Genomic DNA, 21,400 nt, shown 5'->3' with positions numbered 1-21,400 from the left:
TTGGATTTTTGACTTATGATCCTATGAGTCGCTTAATGACTACAACCATCATAAAAATGGTCATAAATTCACTTAACAACTATCATAAAAATGGTCATAAATTCAAGTCTGGTCTCATGATGACTGAACTTACAACCTCATGACTTACAACCAAAATTCCAGGCTCAATTGTGGTTGTAAGAGGAGGACTAGCTGTGCATCATTTGAAACTATTTGTATTTTATCATGTATCACCTTGAGTTATTTATAAAAAATAAGAAAACTAGGATAAAAAGAAACAAAATAATGCTATTGCATTACATACATGTATTTATTTGTCCAATATCTACGGCTGCCCGATTGCAGAGCAGTTTAAGGTAATAAACAGAGTTTAACAAGCGGATCATAATAACAAGAAACAAACAAAAAGACAAAACCTTCATATACAGCGAAGACAGAAATTGCATTACTCTGCACTAAGTTCACAATATTGCTCTGGGCAAGTGTTTACTAGAAGAGCCAGCTTTTCAGGCCTTCTGAATGATAGCAGAGTTGAGGTCATATGGAGAAATGCTGTCCCTGATGGCAGGCATGACAACAGAGATGGTGTGCCTATAAGGTACCGTTGTTTTATTAATTGAGACTCCTTTTGTGATCTTAAACAGTATACAGAAACAATGAAAGAAAGATTGCCTCCAAATATTTATGTCCTGAGCCACAAAGGACTCTTACAGATACTCTCAGCACCTTGAATTACACCTGGAATTCAACCAACTGGCATCCGGCACAACTTGCAAATAGAGGTGTCATACATGTGTACCAGATGTGCCCATAACTGTTCTGACCCAGCCTTAGCAGAACCAAGAAACAGACTCCTTGTCCCAAAAAAAATCTTTTTATTTAGCTACTGTGAATTCATGGTATTCACACACAGAAAAGTCCAGGCAATAATCCTTCCAAGGGTTAATTGCAATAACAGATCTTATCAGTCCTTGGATAATTGCCAGGCCGAGAGCTTCCAGTCACAAAACTGTAAAATAATTCCTGGCAAAAAGTCTGAGGCACGAACCACAATAAGCAAATCTTCCAAAAGAAATGCAAACTGTTGTCTCCTGCAACCACCACTCTCCTTTTGCTTCTGTTTATTCTACAGTCAGGGAGGGACCATTCAGTGTCCATGTGTGCATTTCTTCCTGCGTCAGCCCCTGTTCCTCAGTTTTTCTCTCCTGACAGCTCTGCGCATACACGCATCTGGAACAGGCCCCAGCTGTTCTCCTCTCCCACTTAACTCCAACTCCGAAGGCAGTGGAAAATGTCAGACAGCCCTGGCTCTATCTCTGCTTCTGACACATCCATCAGAGCCTTCCCCAGACTCCAGGACTGGCCCAAGTTCCTCCCTAACCACCTCATCATCCGAGTCTGCCTCCAGTTCCTCTGGCAGTTGGTGGGCCATAACACTGTTTGTGCTGTTGCATTATATACTAGCTGTAGTTTCTGAGTGGTCTTGAGGGCAGTTCTAAATAAAGTGTATTACAGTAATCCAAATAACAGAGCCTAAGTGACAGTGATAGAAGGCTCTGCCTGTCCAGGAATAAGCCCAACTGGTACAGAAGTTCATTCTGTGAAGACCCTTCTAACAATTACTTTGAGCAGAACTACAGGGCTGGGAGGACTTTCAAAACATAGGTTACATGTAGAGAATCTCTTCTCATAATCCCAAAAGCTTTAACCAAAAACTTTCTACTGTTGACCTCACCCAATTCCTAAGAGGGCTATAAGGGGCGTGCATAAGAGCACAAACGTGCCTACCGTTCCTGTCCTGTTTTTTTTTAAATTCTTATACATATATGCTTATACTTCCTCATATTTCCTCATATATATGTTTATACACTATATAACCATTTTGTGTGATGCTTATGTATATTGTTGTGACAAAAATAAATAAAAATAAAATAAACAAGGAAAAAAATTGCAGTGCTACTCAGAAACTAAAGCAGGAGAGTCCCTGGAAAACCCTGCACTCCCCACTGCTCAGTCCTACTAGGGTTGAGTCTCAGGCTGTTTCTTCCCATCCAGACCTCAACAATCTCTTGATGCTATGACAGAATCTTGATGGTAGCACTTGGTAAAGCCAGGGGCCAAGACTGGGTGTTATCAATACAGCTAGTATTTGACTTACGACCACAACTGAGCCAAAAATTTATGTTAAGTGAGACATTTGTTAAGTGAGCTTTGCCCCATTTTACGACTTTTCTTGTCATGGTTGTTAACTGAATCACTGCAGTTGATAAGTTGGTAACCTGGTGGTTCAGTGAATCTGGCTTCCCCATTGACTTTGCTTGTTGGAAGGTTGATGATCACATGACTCCGGGACACTGCAACTGTCATAACAATGAGTCAGTTGCCAAGCATCTGAATTTTGATCACGTGATCATGGGGATACTGCAAAGCTTGTAACTATGAAAAACGGTCATAAGTCCCTTTTTTCAATGCCATTTGAACTTTGAATTGTCACTAAATGAACTGTTGTAAGTCGATAACTATCTGTATATTTGATGATACCTGACTTCATACAGTTGCATACTTCACCACTTGTAAATATTAAATAGAAGTAAGAATGTTGAACTCTGAGAAACCCCACAGAACTAAACCTTAGGCTTGATACTACCTCCTGCTCAGCATTTATTCTGGCAACCATTGATTCTGATTCCATGGTTTATTTTTCAATACATTTGTTTAGATGATCACTGTGATTGTGTCAAAATTTACTTCCCTTGTAAGGGAAGGTCTTCCCTTTGCTCCATTAATTGCCTTTTTTATGCTAGAAAATATAACTGTATGTAGCACAGCTAACTCTTGAGAGGCATAATAATTAAAACTAAAACCTTCATTACATTACGTAGGTAATTAAAGATGTTTGGGGCATTATACTGAGTCTTTAAAGTATGCTTAATATTCAGTTACCTCTTTTTATTATCTTTAGGCAGTAAGAAAACTGAACACCATGCTTATTGCTATGCCTCGAGATATTAGAAAGAAAACAATTTCTACAAAGGAAATGCTACAAGTCATGTAATTAACTTTAATATAATGTTCACATTTAACTTTAATATAACCCTGGGGTCCCTTGTGGAAACCTAAAATCTAGTTAGGATAATGTTATTTCATGTTGAGATCATTTCATTTATGTTTAAGCAGAATTTGTTCAAAGTTAAACATTTTAAAGTTAATCTTAAAAAACTGATGTAAATATGATAGTTCTGTTAATTATGAATAATATGCAGTGTTTTGAATAAGCCACAACTTATACAAGTTTAAATTGGTTTATGGCTATCCCATTGTACTTTCCAAAACCTTCTCATAGATGAACCAAAGATTGCATTTGGGGAGTCTTCTTCAAATTTTCATCTCACTTGTTTCAGATGATACTTTAAAGATGGAATATTTTTATTATAATATTGTGTCAGCAAGAACACCAGTAGCTTTTGACTCTGTGAATAAGACACAGGCCGTTTATCAATTTAAATGCCTCCTTCGGACAAGAGAGCTTGAATAACTAGGTGTTGTAAGAATATTTCTGTAATCCCTATATATTAATTTGACACAATCCAATAATAAATAGGAATTCCTTTCCTGAAGAAATAGAACTTATAAATACTTTTAATGATATGTCCCTTTGGAACAAAATCATACCATAGCTAAATTGTCCTGGTTAACAGAAAAGTCTCTCTCTATAACTTCAATCCTAACCTTAAATGCTCTGAAAAGGAGAGATTGGTCTGTCTCTATAACTTCAATCCTAACCTTAAATGCTCTGAAAAGGAGAGATTGGTCCATGGGAAGAAGCAAATATAAAAGAAGGGAGATGTAGGATGCATACCCAATAATAAATAAAATATAGAAACTATTGAAAATAATGTTTATTAAATCATATCAATAGTTATTATTATATCAAATATTTCTTATTTGTACTTTTTTATAGAATCAAAAGCTAAGAACAAATCATTATTAACAAAAACAATACATGCAAATATGTTTGGATACATGTTGATTTTTGAGAAATAATTCTTAAAAACATAACAATGCTTCGTGCCTCGATTGTTCTTAGTTCTGGGCATCATCTGGAATTTTAGATTGAAAATACTAAACCGTTTGAGAATTGGTTGGTGTCCAATCTGATGACTTTCAAGAAGTTATTAAAGACCTGACTCTTCTTCCAGGCTTTGGGCAGGGTAATGGTTGAGTCCCTATTGGATGGAGTTTTGGGTTTATATGTTTTCTTCAAACTGCCTCTGGTCTGTTTCTTATCCTTTGCTTTTTTTTTTTTTTACTTTCAATTGTATGTTGTCCAGAGTCAATGGGTGGCCTATAAATTGGATAAACAGGCATAATTTTACAATACATGTAATGTTTAAAATGCCAGTCAAACTGAATCACAGTATTTGTTTGACAGGAGTGATATGGGGAAAAGAATTTTGGATGCTGGGGGTAAGCACAGATTATGATTTCAACAAATGTATTAATGTTATCCAGAGCTGTTTAATTTTAAGCGTATGTATTTCAGTTCGGTTCAGTTCAATACACAACAGTCAGTATCTTGAGGAATCAGTAACTAGCCATGATCAAGCAACAATCATAAAGCTCAAATATACAGTTTCAGCATGTCATCAGGTTACAATGCTGTAGCGTCCCTGTAGATTCCCCACAAGCCATAATTTAGTAGTCCTTTTATACATTGGCTACAGAGCTCAACCAATCAGGATGCTTGCATGATGCAGCACAGCCTTAAAGCAATATCATGCCTTTCCACAAACATACATAGTTAGTTTATATATTGCCTGGCCAACTAGTTAGGCAAATAACAATTTCCTGACAATATTCATACCTATGAACACTACATTGAGTACTTCAGATATATACAACGAATTATACTCTAAGTATTGTTTGTGAATGTGTATATATGGTTCATATTCAGGCAGTAACAGTTAATTACTATCAAAAAAATTTATGGTAATGCTTCTACCATATGTATTATAGACTATGATCTTCAAGTTGCCATTACTGAAGCATTATGCAGAATGACATCAGAAAAACAAAGAAGAGAGCTGGCAATCCAGTGGTTTCCAATGGATTTTGTCAGCAGTGCATTTAAACAAATTAAAGATTCTGAGTTTGAAACAGTAAGTCATATTCAAATACTGATTCTTTCAAAATAGGAAAATTGTCAAAGGGTTTATACTACTTTTCTCTTTAAACAGGACTGCAGGAAGTTCCTTAACCAAGTTAATGGCATGCTTGGAGACAAAAGAAGGTATGCATAACATTAACCAAATACAGATTTCTAATTACAGAATATACACCCTAAATAAGCATGACTTTTCATAAATTGAAAAAAGAGTCACAAGATTATTCTTTGAAGTTGTTATTCATGTTTGCCAACATCAGCAATCCAGACGTAGCATTAGCTGTTAATGAAACTTAATTAGTGCATCTCATTAAATTTTATCTCATCAATGTTTTGAGGGTATGTCCTATTGTAAGGCAAAAGCTGGGATAAAGCTAATTACATAATAAGTACTCAATATATCTTATGGAGGGAAAATCATGAGTGTTTTTATCACTAGTGTATGTTTTAACATTTTTCCCCCAAGGAAAAGGATAAATGGAAATAGGAATTCTATTTTTCTGAGTAGAGATGAAGAATGAAGCAATTAAACTACTTTTATTATGAAAATACTGTATTCTCTTTCAGGGTATTTACCTATCCTTGTTTATCAGCTGCCCTTGGTAAACATGAGGTAAGTTCTTTTCTTTTGACTATGTTTCAAAATATATTATTTGAAACTTTATGATGCTTTATTTGAATTTGGTAGGGACGCGGTGGCACAGGGGCTAGGACGTTGAGCTTGTCGATCGAAAGGTCGGCAGCTCAGCAGTTCGAATCCCTAGTGCCGCGTAATGGGGTGAGCTCCTGTTACTCTTCCCAGCTTCTGCCAACCTAGCAGTTTCGAAAGCACGTAAAAATGCAAGTAGAAAAAATAGGGACCACCTTGGTGGGAAGGTAACAGCATTCCGTGCGCCTTTGGTGTTGAGTCATGCTGGCCACATGACCACGGAGACATCTTCGGACAGCATTGGCTCTTTGGCTTTGAAACGGAGATGACACCGCCCCCTAGAGTTGGCAACGACTAGCACGTATGTGCGAGGGGAACCTTTACCTTTACCTTTATTTGAATTTGGGAATTTTGCATTTGACTGGTAATAATTCAAAGAGTTTTGATTTAGAAATGGGAACAGAATGTTAAACTAATATCAGAATTAGTCATTTGAATGCAGACATCAGCACAGCATAGAGAGCCTGTTCAGACATAAGCTATTTTAGGATAGAAATTAGCTGCTTAGCTAAACTGAGAATAGCGATTAACTCCATATCCTTTCTCACCTTCTTTCAAGTCCTGGTCCTTTGTGCTTTTTATTTTTTATTTTATTTATTTATTTGTTGAGTACGTAATAGATAATATATATATTAGTATAAGCATGAATCGAATACATAAAATGAATACAATTAAAGGGAATATTAGGACAGGGACAGTAGGCACACTGGTGCTCTTATGCATGCTCCTTACAGATCTCTTAGGAATGGGGTGAGGTCAACAGTAGCCAGTCTAAGTTTAAAATTTTTGGGGTTTTGGGATAAAACCAGAGAGTCAGGTAGTACATTCCAGGCATTGACTACTCTTGCTGAAGTCATATTTTCTGCAATGGAGTTTGGAGCGGTTCACTTTTAAGTTTGTATCTATTGTGTGCTCGTGTATTGTTGTGGTTGAAGCTGAAGTAGTCATTGACAGGTAGGACATTGTAGCAGATGGTTTTATGAGCTATGCTGAGGTCATATCAAAGGTGGTGTAGTTCTAAATTTTCTAAGCCCAAAATTTCAAGTCTGGTGGCATAAGGCATTTTGTTGCAAGCGGAGGAGTGGAGGACTCTTCTTGTGAAATATTTTTGGACATGTTCAATTGTATTAATGTCTGATATGCAGTGCAGTTGCAGGCAGATAAGCTGTATTCGAGAATTGTTCTAGCAAATGTTTTGTATGCTTTGGTTAGTAGTGTAATATTACCAGACAAGAAGCTACACAAGATTAAGTTTATAACCTTTAATGCCTTTTTGGCGATGTTGTTACAGTGGGCTTTGGCACTTAGATCATTTGATATGAGTACTCCAAGATCCTTGACAGAGTGTGGGTCATCTAGAAGGTCATGTCCACTCAGCTTGTATTTTGTGTTCTGATTCCTTTTGCCAATGTGTAAGACAGAGCATTTGTTGGTTGAGATTTGGAGTTGCCAATTTTTTGACCATTCCAATCCAAAATCAAGGTCTTTTTGAAGGGTAGCAGCATTATTGGTGGTGTTAAATAGTTTTACATCATCAGCGAAGAAAACGCAGTTACTTATAATATGATCACAAAGGTCATTTATGTATATAGTATGAAGAGTGTTGGTCCTAGAACACTACCTTGGGGGACACCGCTATTAACAGATGCAGGATTTGATAGGGCGCTCCCTATTTTGACCACTTGTTGTCTGTTTGACAGGAACACAGTTATCCAATTATGGAGGGGTCCGGAGATGCCATTGGATTTTAGTTTTAGAAGTAGTTTGTCATGTACCACTGAAACAAAGGCTTTACAGAAGTCTATGTAAATTGCATCTATTGCTTTGCCCTGATCAAGATTTGTAGTCCATATGTTTTTGCAATGTAGAAGTTGTAGATTACTGGATAATCTTTTTCTGAAACCAGATTGTTTATTAGAGAGTAGATTGCTTGTTTTTTAGGTGGAGGGTAATGGATGATGATTGATTTCATGACTGTGCAGGTGACACAGCATAAATAGATTGGTCTGTAATTTGCAACTAGGCTCCCTTTTTGAAGATAGGGATGACCGTGGCTAGTGACCATAGGTTGGGTAGGAAACTGGTCCTGAAAGATTTTTCAAAGATTATGCTTAGGAGTTCTGCTATAGCAGTGGAAAGCTTTTTTAAGAAGTAGAGTCCGTCAGGTCCAATAGATACAGATGGTTTTAGTCTAGATAGTGCCTTTTCAATGTTATCTTCTGTGAAATCTATTTGTGTTAGATCGTTGTAGTTATTAGTGGTACAACTAGGGAATGTTGGACATGAACCACTGCTGTTTACAAAGACTGAGCTGAACAATGTGTTAAAGAGGTTTGCTTTAACTGCGTCATCATTGCATTCGTTACTGTTAGATCCTTTTAGGGGTGGGATGGATCTCGAGTCTTTAAGTTTGTTGTCTACAAAATTGTAGAAGGTGTGGTTGGATTTCATGCGCAGAAGGTTTTCTTCTTGTTTGATATGGTAATTGGTGCATTCAGTCTTTATTTGGTGGCATATATTTTTGTATCGGCTTTTAAAGTTAGCTACATAGCCAGTTTTGTTTTTTCGCCAGAGGGATTTTCTTTTTGATTGGAGCTTTCTTATTGATACAGGTAATTTGTTTTTCTTGGTTTTGGTGGTGATTAGTGGTACATATAGTTTAATAACTATTGATTTCGAGCAAGAAAATGTTATAATGGTCTTCGGCAGTGATACAGTCAGAGAGTAGAATTTGCCAATCAAGAGATGAGAGGTCGGTTTCTATGAGATAATAGTTGGCTTTTGTTGTAGTTGGGTATCCCATTATAGTGATTTTTGTAAGGGCATATATTGAGACAAAAGTCAATTGTGCTATGGTCACTTTTGGAAAAGGTTCTTTTATTTGTAGTCCATAAATTGCTTTATGCGTTATGTTCTGACCTTGTGATTTAATTAGCGTTTGAAACCAATATTAAATCACAGCTCCTATTTTCAAACAAAACTGAAGTTTAAATACTAAAATAAAGCATTGAAGCTGTTCCACAAGAAGAGTGAATACACTGTCATCAACTTACCCTTGGCATGATAACCCATAATTATTAAGATGAAAACATTGCAAAATGTTATAAAAAGTTTATAATGGTTCTTTTTTTAAAAAATCTGATTCTATTATAGCTACAAATGCCAGCAGATGAAAACCTTGAAGAATGTTGGATTGACTTTAACGTTGGTAGTAAAAGTATATCCTTCTATGTTGCTGCAGATGATGAAGTAGGTTAAATTTTCTTTATTGAATCCAACTTTTTTTACATTGTAACAGAATCAGAATAATTTATTGTGAAAGTCAGATGTTAAAAAAGCTTGCTCCTTCCTTCTTTCCTTCCCTCTCTCCTTCCCTCCTTCCTTTCCTCTCTCCCTCCCTCCTATGCTGCATCAAGTTTTAATATAATCATCATAGAACAAGAAGCAATGGGTGGAAACTAATCAAGGAGAGATGCAACTTAGAACTAAGGAGAAATTTCCTGACAGTTAGAACAATTAATCAGTGGAACAACTTGCCTGCAGAAGTTGTAAATGCTCCAACACTGGAAATTTTTAAGAAAATGTTGGATAGCCATTTGTCTGAAATGGTGTAGGGTTTCCTGCCTGGGCAGGGGGTTGGACTAGAAGACCTCCAAGGTCCCTTCCAACTCTGTTGTTGTTGTTATGATTATTATGATTATTATGATTATTATCTTTAAAACATAAAAAAGAATCCATGGTTTTTAAAGTATACATGGTAAAAAATATCAACCCCATTTCTCAGTGTTTTTTGCAGATGCATATTTTCTTTCAAATTAAATAATTATTAAGCTTTATAGTACATTATACATATATGCTCCCCCTCTTCCTGATGAAGATCAGTCCCTTTCCATTGCTGTTGCTTAGGCGTTCCATTATCCAGCAGTCATTTTACTAGCATGACATCTGTAATCTAAGTTTTATTGTTGATGATTCCTGGATGTGTGATCCAGTGGGACTTTCATGTATATGATGAACCTGTTCTATTTTGTTCAAGTCGTGGTAACCACTGACAGCATATTTAGGATTTGATTTTCAGGGTTGGGTAGGACACACTTAAATGACTGATCTAATATTTAGCAGAGCGACATGAGGAGATAATCGGCTGCTGAGACTGAATATTTAAGCAGCTTTCCCAATTTGTAAGGATGGAATGGAAATTAAAATAAATTTTTCAGGCAAATACATTCTAATGGTTTCTTGATTCCTCTGGAAATGTTTTCTGCTTAGTTTGGCTGGTGTTATTAAAGTCCTCCTAAACCACAGAGTCCATATTGCTGACAATGGGATCTAGATAGTCTCCAAAAGAGTTCTTTTCCCCTGATCTTAAGTGCCACATATAGGATTTGGAAATCTTTTTTTCACTCTGTTGGCATGCCAGAGCATTTACATGTGACTATTTAATTTGGTCTCACATACTGCCATTATGATTAATCTACTTAGCTGTTTAATTCCATTTTACTGCTCATAATACGAAAAAGCCCTTGATTCACAGGCAAAACATTTGTTCCTTTTCAAAAGCAACTGCCTGCTCATCTAAGTTCCATATTGTCTGGGAACACAAAAGAAGGATGAAGAACAGTTTCATAATTGTTGTTATTTTAAACTGTAAGATTATGTGTACATAAAAAATATATCTTATGTTTACCTAAAATTTCCTTCGGTAAAATTATTATCAAATCCACATTCTTGTTTTGACCTGTTGGGAAAGAAAACATGTACCAGAGACAAAAATTAATATCTTTAACACAAACTACTGACAAACAGTTGGCATCCTGAAGAACTATATTTTGGAAATATTTCACCAAATCTTCAGCTGTAATCTATAACAGTAAACAATATTGCACTTCCTTACTTTTTTCATAAATTTAACTTCTAGGGTCAACAGTGGGAAACTGTGTGCATACCAGAAGAAGATGTTAAGACCTATATAATCGAAGGTACTTGAGGTTTTAATGTATTTCTTATTTTCAGAATGTTAAGGATAAGTATGATATTTAAAACGGCTATTTCTATTTCAGAAAAACTTACTATTTTATTGGTGTGTTTTTGTAATGTTTGCAAAGGAAATACGGTACTTCCAAATAAACAACTATTTAATACTAAAGAATATGTTACCATAGAGCTTTCCACAAAGAAGAGGGAGTCAAGTTCTGGGCTGCATAAAAAGAGGGATAGAATCAAGATTATGTGAAGTGTTAGTGCCACTTTATAATGCCTTGGTAAGGCCACACTTGGAATATTGCATCCAGTTTTGGTCGCCACGATGTAAAAAAGATGTTGAGACTCTAGAAAGAGTGCAGAGAAGAGCAACAAAGATGATTAGGGGACTGGAGGCTAAAACATATGAAGAACGGTTGCAGGAACTGGGTATGTCTAGTTTAATAAAAAGAAGGACTATGGGAGACATGATAGCAGTGTTCCAATATCTCAGGGGTTGCCCCAAAGAAGAGGGAGTCGGGCTGTTCTCCAAAGCACCTGAGGGTAGAACAAGAAGCAATGGGTGGAAACTGATCATGGAAAGAAGCAACTTAGAACTAAGGAGAAATTTCCTGACAGTTAGAACCATTAATAAGTGGAACGACTTGCCTGCAGAAGTTGTGAATGCTCCAACATTGGAAATTTTTAAGAAAATGTTGGATAGCCATTTGTCTGAAATGGTGTAGGGTTTCCTGCCTAAGTAGGGGGTTGGACTAGAAGATCTCCAAGGTCCCTTCTAACTCTTGTTATTCTGTTATTCTGATATGTTTCATTTCTGTGTAGAAAAAGAAAAAGAGAAATTGTTAATGGTACATCTAAACAACCCAATGTCTATTGGTGCCCAGGAAGGTGAGAAAATAATCTTGCATTTTGATTCTGCATTGGAAATTACGGATGCAGTAAGAAAAGTTTATGATGCAACAAAATATCAGGTAATATCGTTTTCTTTTTCTCTTGTGGAATAAAAATTACTAACCACTGTTTACTATTATATTTGTAGTTGGTTATTCTTGTCTGTATCTATGCAGTTGAAGATAACATAATTCCAGCAGTTATTGCCTGAATAATAACAACAATCATAAAATAAATAAAGAATCCGATACACATTTGTTCACATTTTTAAAATCAATAAATTCTATAATATTCCTGGGTTTTGAATTACCATGTCAAATAATATCATAAATACTTCTCATCTAGAGAGCCAGTTTGGTGTTCTTCTTAAGGCATCAGACTAGAAACTGAGAGATTGTGAGTTTTGGTCCTGCCTTAGGCACAAGGCCAGCTAGGTGATCTAGGTGATTTTAAAAAATTGCAGGGATTTATCCAGGTAGTTGACAAGAGTCGACCACTGACTTAGAGGTGTGCATGCATGTGTACATGCACACATACACTCTTCACATCTAGTTGTTGCTTTTTTAAAAAAATACTGAATTTGCAGTGTTACTTTCAAGGAAGATGAAAATGAAAGAATTGAAAAAAATATTTTTTAAATGTTTGCCATCTGGAGGATTTGTTTCTTAAGTGAAAGAGAAAGCATCAAAATGAATGAATCACATTTTATCATAATATGACATGTAAAGAAAAGTAAACTAAGCTAGAAGGAATATGAACTTTTAATGTAACGCCTTCCTTTTTTGCCCATATATTGCTTCAGGGGTTTACAAGGAAAAATACTGTGTCAGTTGCAAAAACAACGGTTCATGTAGTTTTTGATGAAAGTGGATCACAGGTAAATATTTCAGTTACGATAATAAATATTTCATACATGTGTTTAATCTGGGCAATACATATGAAATGCAAATTTTGAAGCTACAGATAGTATACAGTAAATTTTATTATTTTTTGTCAACGTGCCTTTCATAAAAACCACCCATTAATTTAGAAAATTAATCCCACCCCTATTCATCAAACAATTGGATCCCAATATGTAGGCTCTCTCTGTTAAAACAGTGAAGTTAATTTTTAACAATTGGAAATTACAGGATAATTAATCTGAACCATAATACTTCTAAGCATTATTATATTAATGTCATATAAAATTAATGGGGAATTTTGTTTAAAAGTGAACGTATAGCATCTGCAGCTTTGTTAGAATAAAAGGAGAGGCGGTACCATGCAAGCTGATGGGAGGTTTATATAGCCCACTTACCCCCTTCCTCTCTCTTTCCTGCCATCTACTGGTCAATAAATCAAACAGTTGACCAGTCATCCCATAGTTTTCCGATCTAAAATGGTTCTGACAATTATCAGTACCATTGTGGGAGGGGGGGATGTATTGCATGGAATAACCAGAATAAAGGAGTCACGAATTAGTGTCCTTAAAATTTTATGGATCAAGGCTAGGCTTTCAAAATATTTAGAAAAGCCCAACTACCTTATAATATAAATATCCTCATTGCTGGCTGGAGTTTAGTCTTATTGGAAAGAATAGTAATAATGGGATTTTTTAATATTTGAAAAAATGGGATTTTTAATATTTGAATAGTAATAATGGGATTTTTTAATATTTGAAATGACTAGGTTCTTATACCGGAAAGTCAGATGTCACCTTTGAAAGAGAAAGAATGTAAATTACAGCAAGAAAAAAATAGTTGTTTCTCTCAACATCAATATCCCCAGGCAGAGATAAATCTAAGTAAAAAAACAATTGAGATGGACTTCCAAACAGGTCAATCCAAGGTAGTTTTAAGCTTTCAAATAGAAAAGAAGAATTCTTGTTTTGTGATATTTGATTAAATGTTTGAATGCTGGGTTAAATTATATTTCTCATTTTATTTCAAGACCACCCCTGGTAAAAGGAAAATGTCTGAGGCATCAATGATTGTGTCATCCACTTCCAGGTTTTCTGTGCAGAGTCCATTTCCTTCAATTAGTACTTGTAAGTTAAATGACATATTGTATTGTGCCTTAATTCAGTATGTTGTTAATGTATTTTATTATTTTTAAAAAATGTTCCTCTCTCATCATGGGTCAATAGCTATCATTGGCCTCTAGAAATGATGTTTAGTGACTTTGTGGGTTGGTCAAGTTGACCTCATAAAATCACTTCAAATTTTGTAATTATTTTTTTTTACTCTACGAAACCCTGTACATAGAGCTATTAGCATGAGTATCATAAGTGGTATTATTTAAGGCCTAGTGAGTTGATAGATTATGTTCCCGTTATTCAGTGAAAACCAAATAGCCCGGAAACACTTACCTGATAGGCTGAGATGAATCATTTTTCTGTCTTCCTTCTCCAGCCCTAGACTTGACAAAATTTTTATATGTAACAGGAGACTAGTTGGTGGTGGTTCTAATGAAGAAATAGAGAATTAAGCCTCCATGGAAATAGTATGAGTTCTATAATCCCTAAAAGGGAATATTTCCTCCTGTGTCCTATGGTAACAGAAATCTGAATAAGCAGTGGAAGTTTTTATTTATTTATTTTATTTATTTATTTTATTTGTCACAACATTATATATAAGCATAAGCATGAAATAACTATACGATATATAAACATATATATAACCATAAGTATGTAATAACTATATGAAATTGAATACAATCAAAGGGAACATTAGGATAGGAACGGTAGGCACGTTGATGCCCTTATGCATGCCCCTTACAGACCATATTCAAATAGCTGGGAAGTTTTCACAATAAATGGATTCATTTATTGCCTTACACCAGATAAAGGGAGCTGGCAGGGGAGTTTCTAAATGTCACACAGCCATCAAGAGACAAAAGAAAATCACAGTCAAGTAGCATTTCTAGAAATCAAGTTCTGTGGAAACAATTTTACTCTGGGATTTTCTTATCTACTAGCAGTGATAGATTCTGGAGAAGAGCAACACCCTATGTTTTAATGCAAACATCAAGAATGCATTTTGTTTACATCCAGACTGTTCTATAATCTTCCTCTGCTGGGTGCAGTATCTTAACTTAATCCATCTTAACTTCCACTGACATTTGGTTTATCAAAATCTTGTATGGGTTCTTAAGAGGCAGGATATCAGGGTGATGAAAATTGGTTAATCCACTGTAAATCTGAAGGACACCTTGAGCAATTCTTTTCCACGAAACAGTGAATTCATTTACTGTAATTTTCGTGGAAGTGGCAATACAAGTTGCATTAAAAGAAATGAACTATGGGTTCCTTCCCAGCAACTCCACGAAAAGGAAAGATTAAAACCCCTCTTCAGATGATGAGCTTAGTGGAAAGAAATGAAATTTTCTCAGTACCTGAGACAAGGGCTATGAAGGCTGGCCGAGAAGATAATTGTGCACCTCCACTTTCTGCAACCAAGGCTCTCAATAGGAATAATTCTGTTCAGAAGGTAACTACTTTAGATTTGTACAACAAATTTAAATCTGAAAAATACATGGATATTTTCTAACCTCTAAAGGTTTGGTTAAAAGCTACATATTCCCCCAAAGAATAAATTGTGCTTTTTTTAAAAAAAATGAGAATTAATGAAGTATACAAGGCAGTTAAATTCTGTATTTGAAGTACAATATTTTTGATAATCAATTTGGTAAAGTGGATCTCAGGAAAATAATAATTAAATAATAATGAAAAAGAGAAGACGTGAAAGAAACAAAAGTGAAGTAGAATAATTGTAAGAAGAGAAAGAACAAGCTTTATATAGGAAAAAGTTAGAGGACAGCTTAATCTTCCAACAGATTGCTTGGAAAGTACACGTAAGAGGATGTTGAAGTTGCTTTGAAAAATAATTTATAACAGAGTGCCAAATATGACATATTATTAGAAAATATAAAATTAACTTTTAATCAGGGATATGTTTTTTGTATCCTGTACTTAACTAATTGATGTAGAAAGTAATATAAATAAATATGCATCTTAATAATATTTGTGATTTATTATGTATATATATATAGCAAGTTCCAGCTGAGAAAATGAAAAATATGATCCACAGTGAGGATGACCTATATATTAATGGAAAGCAAAAATTAGGTAAATTGTTCAACGTATTTCAATAGACACCCTTTAAAATAGTTTTCATGTTGTTCTAGAAAATCATAGGATTGCATTTCATGTCTAATTTAATATATATATGTTCCACATAGATGAGTTAAGTGATATTGTTCCTGATTCCCAACCACCAATACGCAAAAGTGACAAATCATTGTAAGTACTGCAAATAATTATAGATGAGAAATATATATGCTAATATGCCTAATTTGAGCAACACATTCTGTTCTTAATTTCATGTTGGTAGAGATTTTCCACATATATACTTCAAGAATATAACTAATAATCTTTTATCTTACTTCTGATTTCTCAACAAGTGGACATTAGAAAGGAGGGGTTTTCAGCTTTGTAGTTGTTCCTATATAGGACTAGAAAACAGTGTGTGCCAACTTTTTATCATTACTTCTTTATTTCTTGTTTTAGAGACAGTATATTAATATTAAATATTAAAACAAATATTAAAGATTATTGAACTCTGAACCCCAGATTTCGAACCTGGAAACTTGCATAGCCATCTTATTACAACAGTTTTTGCCTATCCAATAAACTATAATCAGGAAGGGTTTGTTGTCATCAGGGACCATGAAGGCCTGTCTTTTCTGTTGCTACCCCTTTCCTTGGCCAAAATGTTCCACTGAATCAGGTTAGTGTCAACTCTGGTAGCATTCAGGAAAGGTTTTAGTGCTTGATTATCTGGTGGGTCTAAGCAATTGTTGTTATGACTTTTTTCCACCATGCACTGATGCAAAGGAAAGTTTGTTTAGCATGGTTATCTTTATATTTGCATCCATGATATTGCAGGCAGCGCCTTCAGCCAATCATTGCTCAGCTCAAGCTGGATAATAGTTAAACACCAAAAATGCAAGCAAATCAGTACCAACTGTCTCCACTTCAAGCCTGCAGAGTGTCATGTTCATTACTTGTCTAATTTAAAGGGCATTGAGAATACTAGTGCCTTTATTTACTTCCTCCAAAGTAAAGAAACAAAAACATTCTAGCTTTCTTTTCTCCAAAAAACATGCATGGAGTTGAGGTGTTTTCTACAGGTGTATCTCTATTCATTTGTCTATTGATTTAGAAAAATCATTACTCTTGATAGCATACTATTAGGATGATTGCAAGGAAGGTTGAGTTTTAGAGTATACAAAATGCGGAAAGGCAACATTGTATACAGATCTGATTAGTCAGTAATTTGAATGTAGATAGATGATAAACAGTAGCTTGGTATTCAGAATGGTTACAATTTTGATTGAATAAAAAGCAGAAAAGTGAGTATCAAGAAATGTGAATTAGCATTGCAGTAAACATTGGGGAAACTAATTAACTCCCCCACCCCTTTGTAGGGGGAAATACATTTGGATACATATAAGCATCCAAATGCTGCAAGTAGTTGCACAATTTGGCTAATTTTTTAAACAAAATGCATTTTATATTTGAAATAATCACATAAGTCAAATTATAAACATATTAAAAAGTTGATAAAATATGTGTGCTTTTTTTTTTAGGTTTCCTGGCCTTTCAAACAATTTTGTTGCTGAAATTAAAACTCAGAAAAAAACTAAGTGCTGGATACCTGAAACAATAATAACTCAATGTCAGAAGATTACTGCCTCAGAAAGTATAGCATATCAAGGTTAAGTCTATCAAAGTTATATTAGTTTTTTTTCACAATTATCCAAATAAAGAATTTAGAAAGAAAATAGTTAACTTTAACTGTGTGTTTGTGTGTGTCTTTCTATATGTGTGTTTGTGTATCTGTTTGTTATATAAAAAAGCAGATAACTCTTGAAAAGGATAGCCATTTTTGACTCATTGTCAGTTAGGACTCTAATATGATTGTCCAATCCATTGTGTTCATGATTGTCCATGTTTCTCCTACTCCATTTCTCCTGCCTCGCTGCTGAGGCATAACCTCATGTAGAGGACAAACACTTTAGGCCTTAATATAAAAAAGTTAAAAGTCAACACTTAAGCAAAGAATCCCTCTCCTCCACAGTCAGTCTAGGAATGTTTAATCTATCCAAGCTTACAGCAACCACCAGCATGATTTAATAAGAGAAGAATTTATTCCACCTGCTCAGTGGGAAAATTACTTCTTTCTGCCAATTATGAAAAGGTTTCTCTCCTTTCTCCCTCTTACCCATTATGACCCATTTATCTCTTTTCCTTGCCTCCTCTCCATTTCTCCATCTAGTTCTGTTCTCCACTTTAGCTTTCCTACCCTTCTCCTCACTTCACCCGCATCCTATTTTCCTCTTTACTATTTTTATTTAATTTGTACTTAATATCTGAGTGTGGGACAAGACCTATTTTCCCTCCTTAACATACCTGTGAGGTAGGTTGGGTTGAGAGGAAGTTATTGCTTTGCATGTACCCATAGCTTAGGATAGATCTCAGGATCTCCTCCTCCTGCTCCTCCTCCTCTCTGAGAGCATATGCACCAAGACAAATTCCTTGTGTGTCCAATCACACTTGGCCAATAAAAAAATTCTAGTCTAAATTCTATTCTGAAAACAGGAAATATGGCCTGTGAATGAGAGACACACAGTGGTGTGCTTATAGAAGATCAAATAATTTCTAAGATTGGATGCCTTTTTTACAGGCAATTAATTTTAAGCAGAAATCACTAATCTAACTAATATTTATTAATTTATCCTAGAATTGCCCTTTTAAGAATGTGGCTTCAAACCAATATCTCTATATACAAACAGGCATACAAATGTGAAATACGTGCAAACATATTGGGGGAAATCCCTAGAAATGGTTTTACCTGGAGTTGGCAGCCCTAAATTGACAAGCTGTGTAATTTTTGTGTTTGTAAAAACATGAAATTCTGAGTTGACCTCCTTTTGAATAAGTATGGTAGTTTATAACACTTTACTTAATTTTAAACTTTTGTTTTTGGTTTTCTATTAGCTGCTAATCTAAGTGACAGAGCTGCTAAGCAAAGAGCTTTTGCTTCAATATTTGAAATGACGTCTTCCGACTTAAGAAAAAAACAGCATTGCAGTGGCAAATTCATAGAGGAGCAACACAGCAAAACTAATAAAATACCAGATTCACAAAACAGTTTTAAGCATTTGGATGAGAAAATACCAAAAAGTAAAAGCAGAAAGAGTGTTTCCAATACATCTGAAATATCACTTCCTGCTACCAAAAAGAATAATAGTTCTCTAATAACTTCAAGGCACTCTAAATCAATCTCTGAAATGAATGATCATGATATTAGATTGAATATATCACCTCCTGCAAAAGAGACTGCTAATAAGAAAACCGATCAAATAAATTATGAGAAGGTAAACAACCTCAGCATTGCTTTTCTAGTCATACAGTAAATCAAAATAGTGATTGCTTTTAGTTTATTAACTATTTCTTATATTATTGATACATTAGGTAACCCTAATAAGAACAGATAACATTAAGGACACCACTGTATTGAATTTTTCTTATTTCTTCTTTTCAGAAAACAAAATCAAAAGATGTGATTGAAGCAGCAGAAATGTTAATAAACAAAATCGGCAAAAGATATAAAGAAAAGGATGGTATAAAAAATACAGCAAAATTGTGCCAATCATTTTCTGATAGGAGGTATTGTATATATATATATATATATTCTTTTTATGTAACTGAAATGTAGATAGATACTATATGTTAAAAAGTAAATAGTTTTGCAATAGATCTATTTTTATCTTTTTTTAGTTTTCTTAATGTAGTTTTCTACATTTTCTTAAGCTTATTTTTATCTCTTTAAAAATTTTCTAATATTATCATGAAACAGAACAAAATTTTAGTGATTCTGTAATTTTTCCCAGTCTTTCATTTTTTGTGTGTTACTAGATTTATTTATTTTATTTATTAAATTTACATGCCACCCATCTTACAGATGACTCTTTTACATAAGAGTAATACAGTTATAAGGTTATATTTCAGTTATGAATAATGTCACATTTTTAAAAACAAATGTTAATTATCATATTTTGAAGTTTAAAAATTTGGAGCTGTTTCATTCTCTGATGCCTGAAAATACTAATAAAATATACTGAAATAATCAAATGCAAAATAGAATTAATTTTTTAAAAGTAAATGATCACCACATCTTTACTACTATTAATATCTAGTAGAAAACATCTAGTAGAAAATTGCTTATGGCAATACTATAATGAAAATAGTGACTTATGACTGGTCCTTGCGCTTCCAACTATTGCAGCATCCCTGTGGTCACAGGATCAAATTGGGGTGCTTGGCAGGCATTCATAATAGTTGCAGCATCCTGGGTCACATGATTGTAATTTGTGATCTTCCCATAGGGCTTTCGACAAGCAAAGTCAGTAGGGGAAGCTGGATTTGCTTGACAACTGGTCACAAAATGGTTATAAAATTGGGCACGATTGACTTAAAAACTGTGTTACTTAGCAGAGAAACTTCCAATTCAAATCGTGGTTGTAAATTGAAGGCTCTCTGTATTAGTTCACAGATTTCTTTTCCCCAGTGACATCTGGTTAAAAAAGAAAAGCTGGAACCTAGTAAAAGCACCTGAACTGGTGCCTGAGCTAAAAAGCTGTTAGGGCTCTTTGCTCTAGGACAGCCTGAAGCTGGTACTGAAGTAGTACAGCAGGTGTGTCAAACTCAAGGCCCGGGTCCCGGATCCGCCTGCAGGGTACTTAGATCTGGCCATGGGGCCGCCCTGGAAACAGTGGAGGATTGACCTGCGGTGCTTCTGCCTGTGAAAATGGGCTCCCAAACTCTGTTTTTGGCTGCCAAGGCCTCCCGCATGCGGCTCTCCCAAGCTCTGTTTTTACTGGCAGAGGGTTGCAGGAGGCCGTTGCAGCTGAAAATGGAGCTTGGGAGCCTGTTTTCGATGACAGAGTGCTCAGGCCAACACAGGCACCCCCGACACAAGTGACATCGAACTAGCCACCCTCACCCTGGCCCCCTGAGGTCAAACACAACCTTGATGCAACCCTCAATGAAATCAAATTTGACACCCCTGTACTAGAGCCATTGGAGAGCCAAAGTTGGTCAATCCAAAGCACCTCCAAGCATAGACTATAGTTCACCATTTCATAAGTTCATTTATGCCATAATATGTGCATACAACTCTTTCTTATTTTTTCACGCAGCAGGCTAACCTGGCTGTTCTTGAAACCTTTTTAAGGAACGTATTTCAGCGTTTAATTATATTACTTAAGATCGTTATTTAAATACAACTTTATTTCCAAATGAAGATTTCTAGCTTGGTATTGATCTGTATTCCATCCATTTTTCTTACAGCGTGTCGTTAAATAAAATTTGTAGCGATGATAAGGTATTTTTTTTCCTTTACAAATTTGTCTGAAAATGGTTTTAGGTATTTATTTTTAGGCACGATAGGTTAAATATGTTTGGACTCTGAACCAAATAAATGGTTTTGTTTCAAGAGTGACATTTATAGTGGCATTTTTTCAAGTTTTCTAATTGAACTGATTGTCATGTCTAGGCCAGTATTTCTCAACCTTGGCATCTTTATAATATATGGATTTAACTCTCAGAATTC

At 35.1% G+C, this 21,400-nt stretch overlaps 1 protein-coding gene across 1 annotated transcript in view; it reads left to right on the top strand.

Annotated features, from left to right (window-relative positions):
* The window catches only part of SYCP2 (synaptonemal complex protein 2), a 48,815-nt gene that overhangs the window by 9,412 nt on the left and 18,003 nt on the right, over positions 1 to 21,400 (top strand). Inside the window, exons 9-26 of the mRNA XM_058176705.1 lie at positions 2,963 to 3,051; positions 4,433 to 4,467; positions 5,017 to 5,159; positions 5,238 to 5,290; positions 5,732 to 5,777; positions 9,027 to 9,122; positions 10,792 to 10,852; positions 11,676 to 11,824; positions 12,547 to 12,621; positions 13,413 to 13,571; positions 13,674 to 13,770; positions 15,039 to 15,211; positions 15,774 to 15,849; positions 15,963 to 16,023; positions 17,373 to 17,500; positions 18,784 to 19,163; positions 19,331 to 19,455; positions 21,139 to 21,172. Of these exons, the coding sequence (XP_058032688.1) occupies positions 2,963 to 3,051; positions 4,433 to 4,467; positions 5,017 to 5,159; positions 5,238 to 5,290; positions 5,732 to 5,777; positions 9,027 to 9,122; positions 10,792 to 10,852; positions 11,676 to 11,824; positions 12,547 to 12,621; positions 13,413 to 13,571; positions 13,674 to 13,770; positions 15,039 to 15,211; positions 15,774 to 15,849; positions 15,963 to 16,023; positions 17,373 to 17,500; positions 18,784 to 19,163; positions 19,331 to 19,455; positions 21,139 to 21,172 (1,980 nt within the window). The remainder of the gene's footprint in view (positions 1 to 2,962; positions 3,052 to 4,432; positions 4,468 to 5,016; positions 5,160 to 5,237; positions 5,291 to 5,731; positions 5,778 to 9,026; positions 9,123 to 10,791; positions 10,853 to 11,675; positions 11,825 to 12,546; positions 12,622 to 13,412; positions 13,572 to 13,673; positions 13,771 to 15,038; positions 15,212 to 15,773; positions 15,850 to 15,962; positions 16,024 to 17,372; positions 17,501 to 18,783; positions 19,164 to 19,330; positions 19,456 to 21,138; positions 21,173 to 21,400) is intronic.

The sequence above is a fragment of the Ahaetulla prasina genome, chromosome 3 (assembly GCF_028640845.1).
Source record: "Ahaetulla prasina isolate Xishuangbanna chromosome 3, ASM2864084v1, whole genome shotgun sequence".
NCBI classification, from domain to species: Eukaryota; Metazoa; Chordata; class Lepidosauria; order Squamata; family Colubridae; genus Ahaetulla; species Ahaetulla prasina.
Note: the sequence above shows the minus strand (reverse complement) of the source record. Positions and strands in the feature narration are given on the sequence as shown.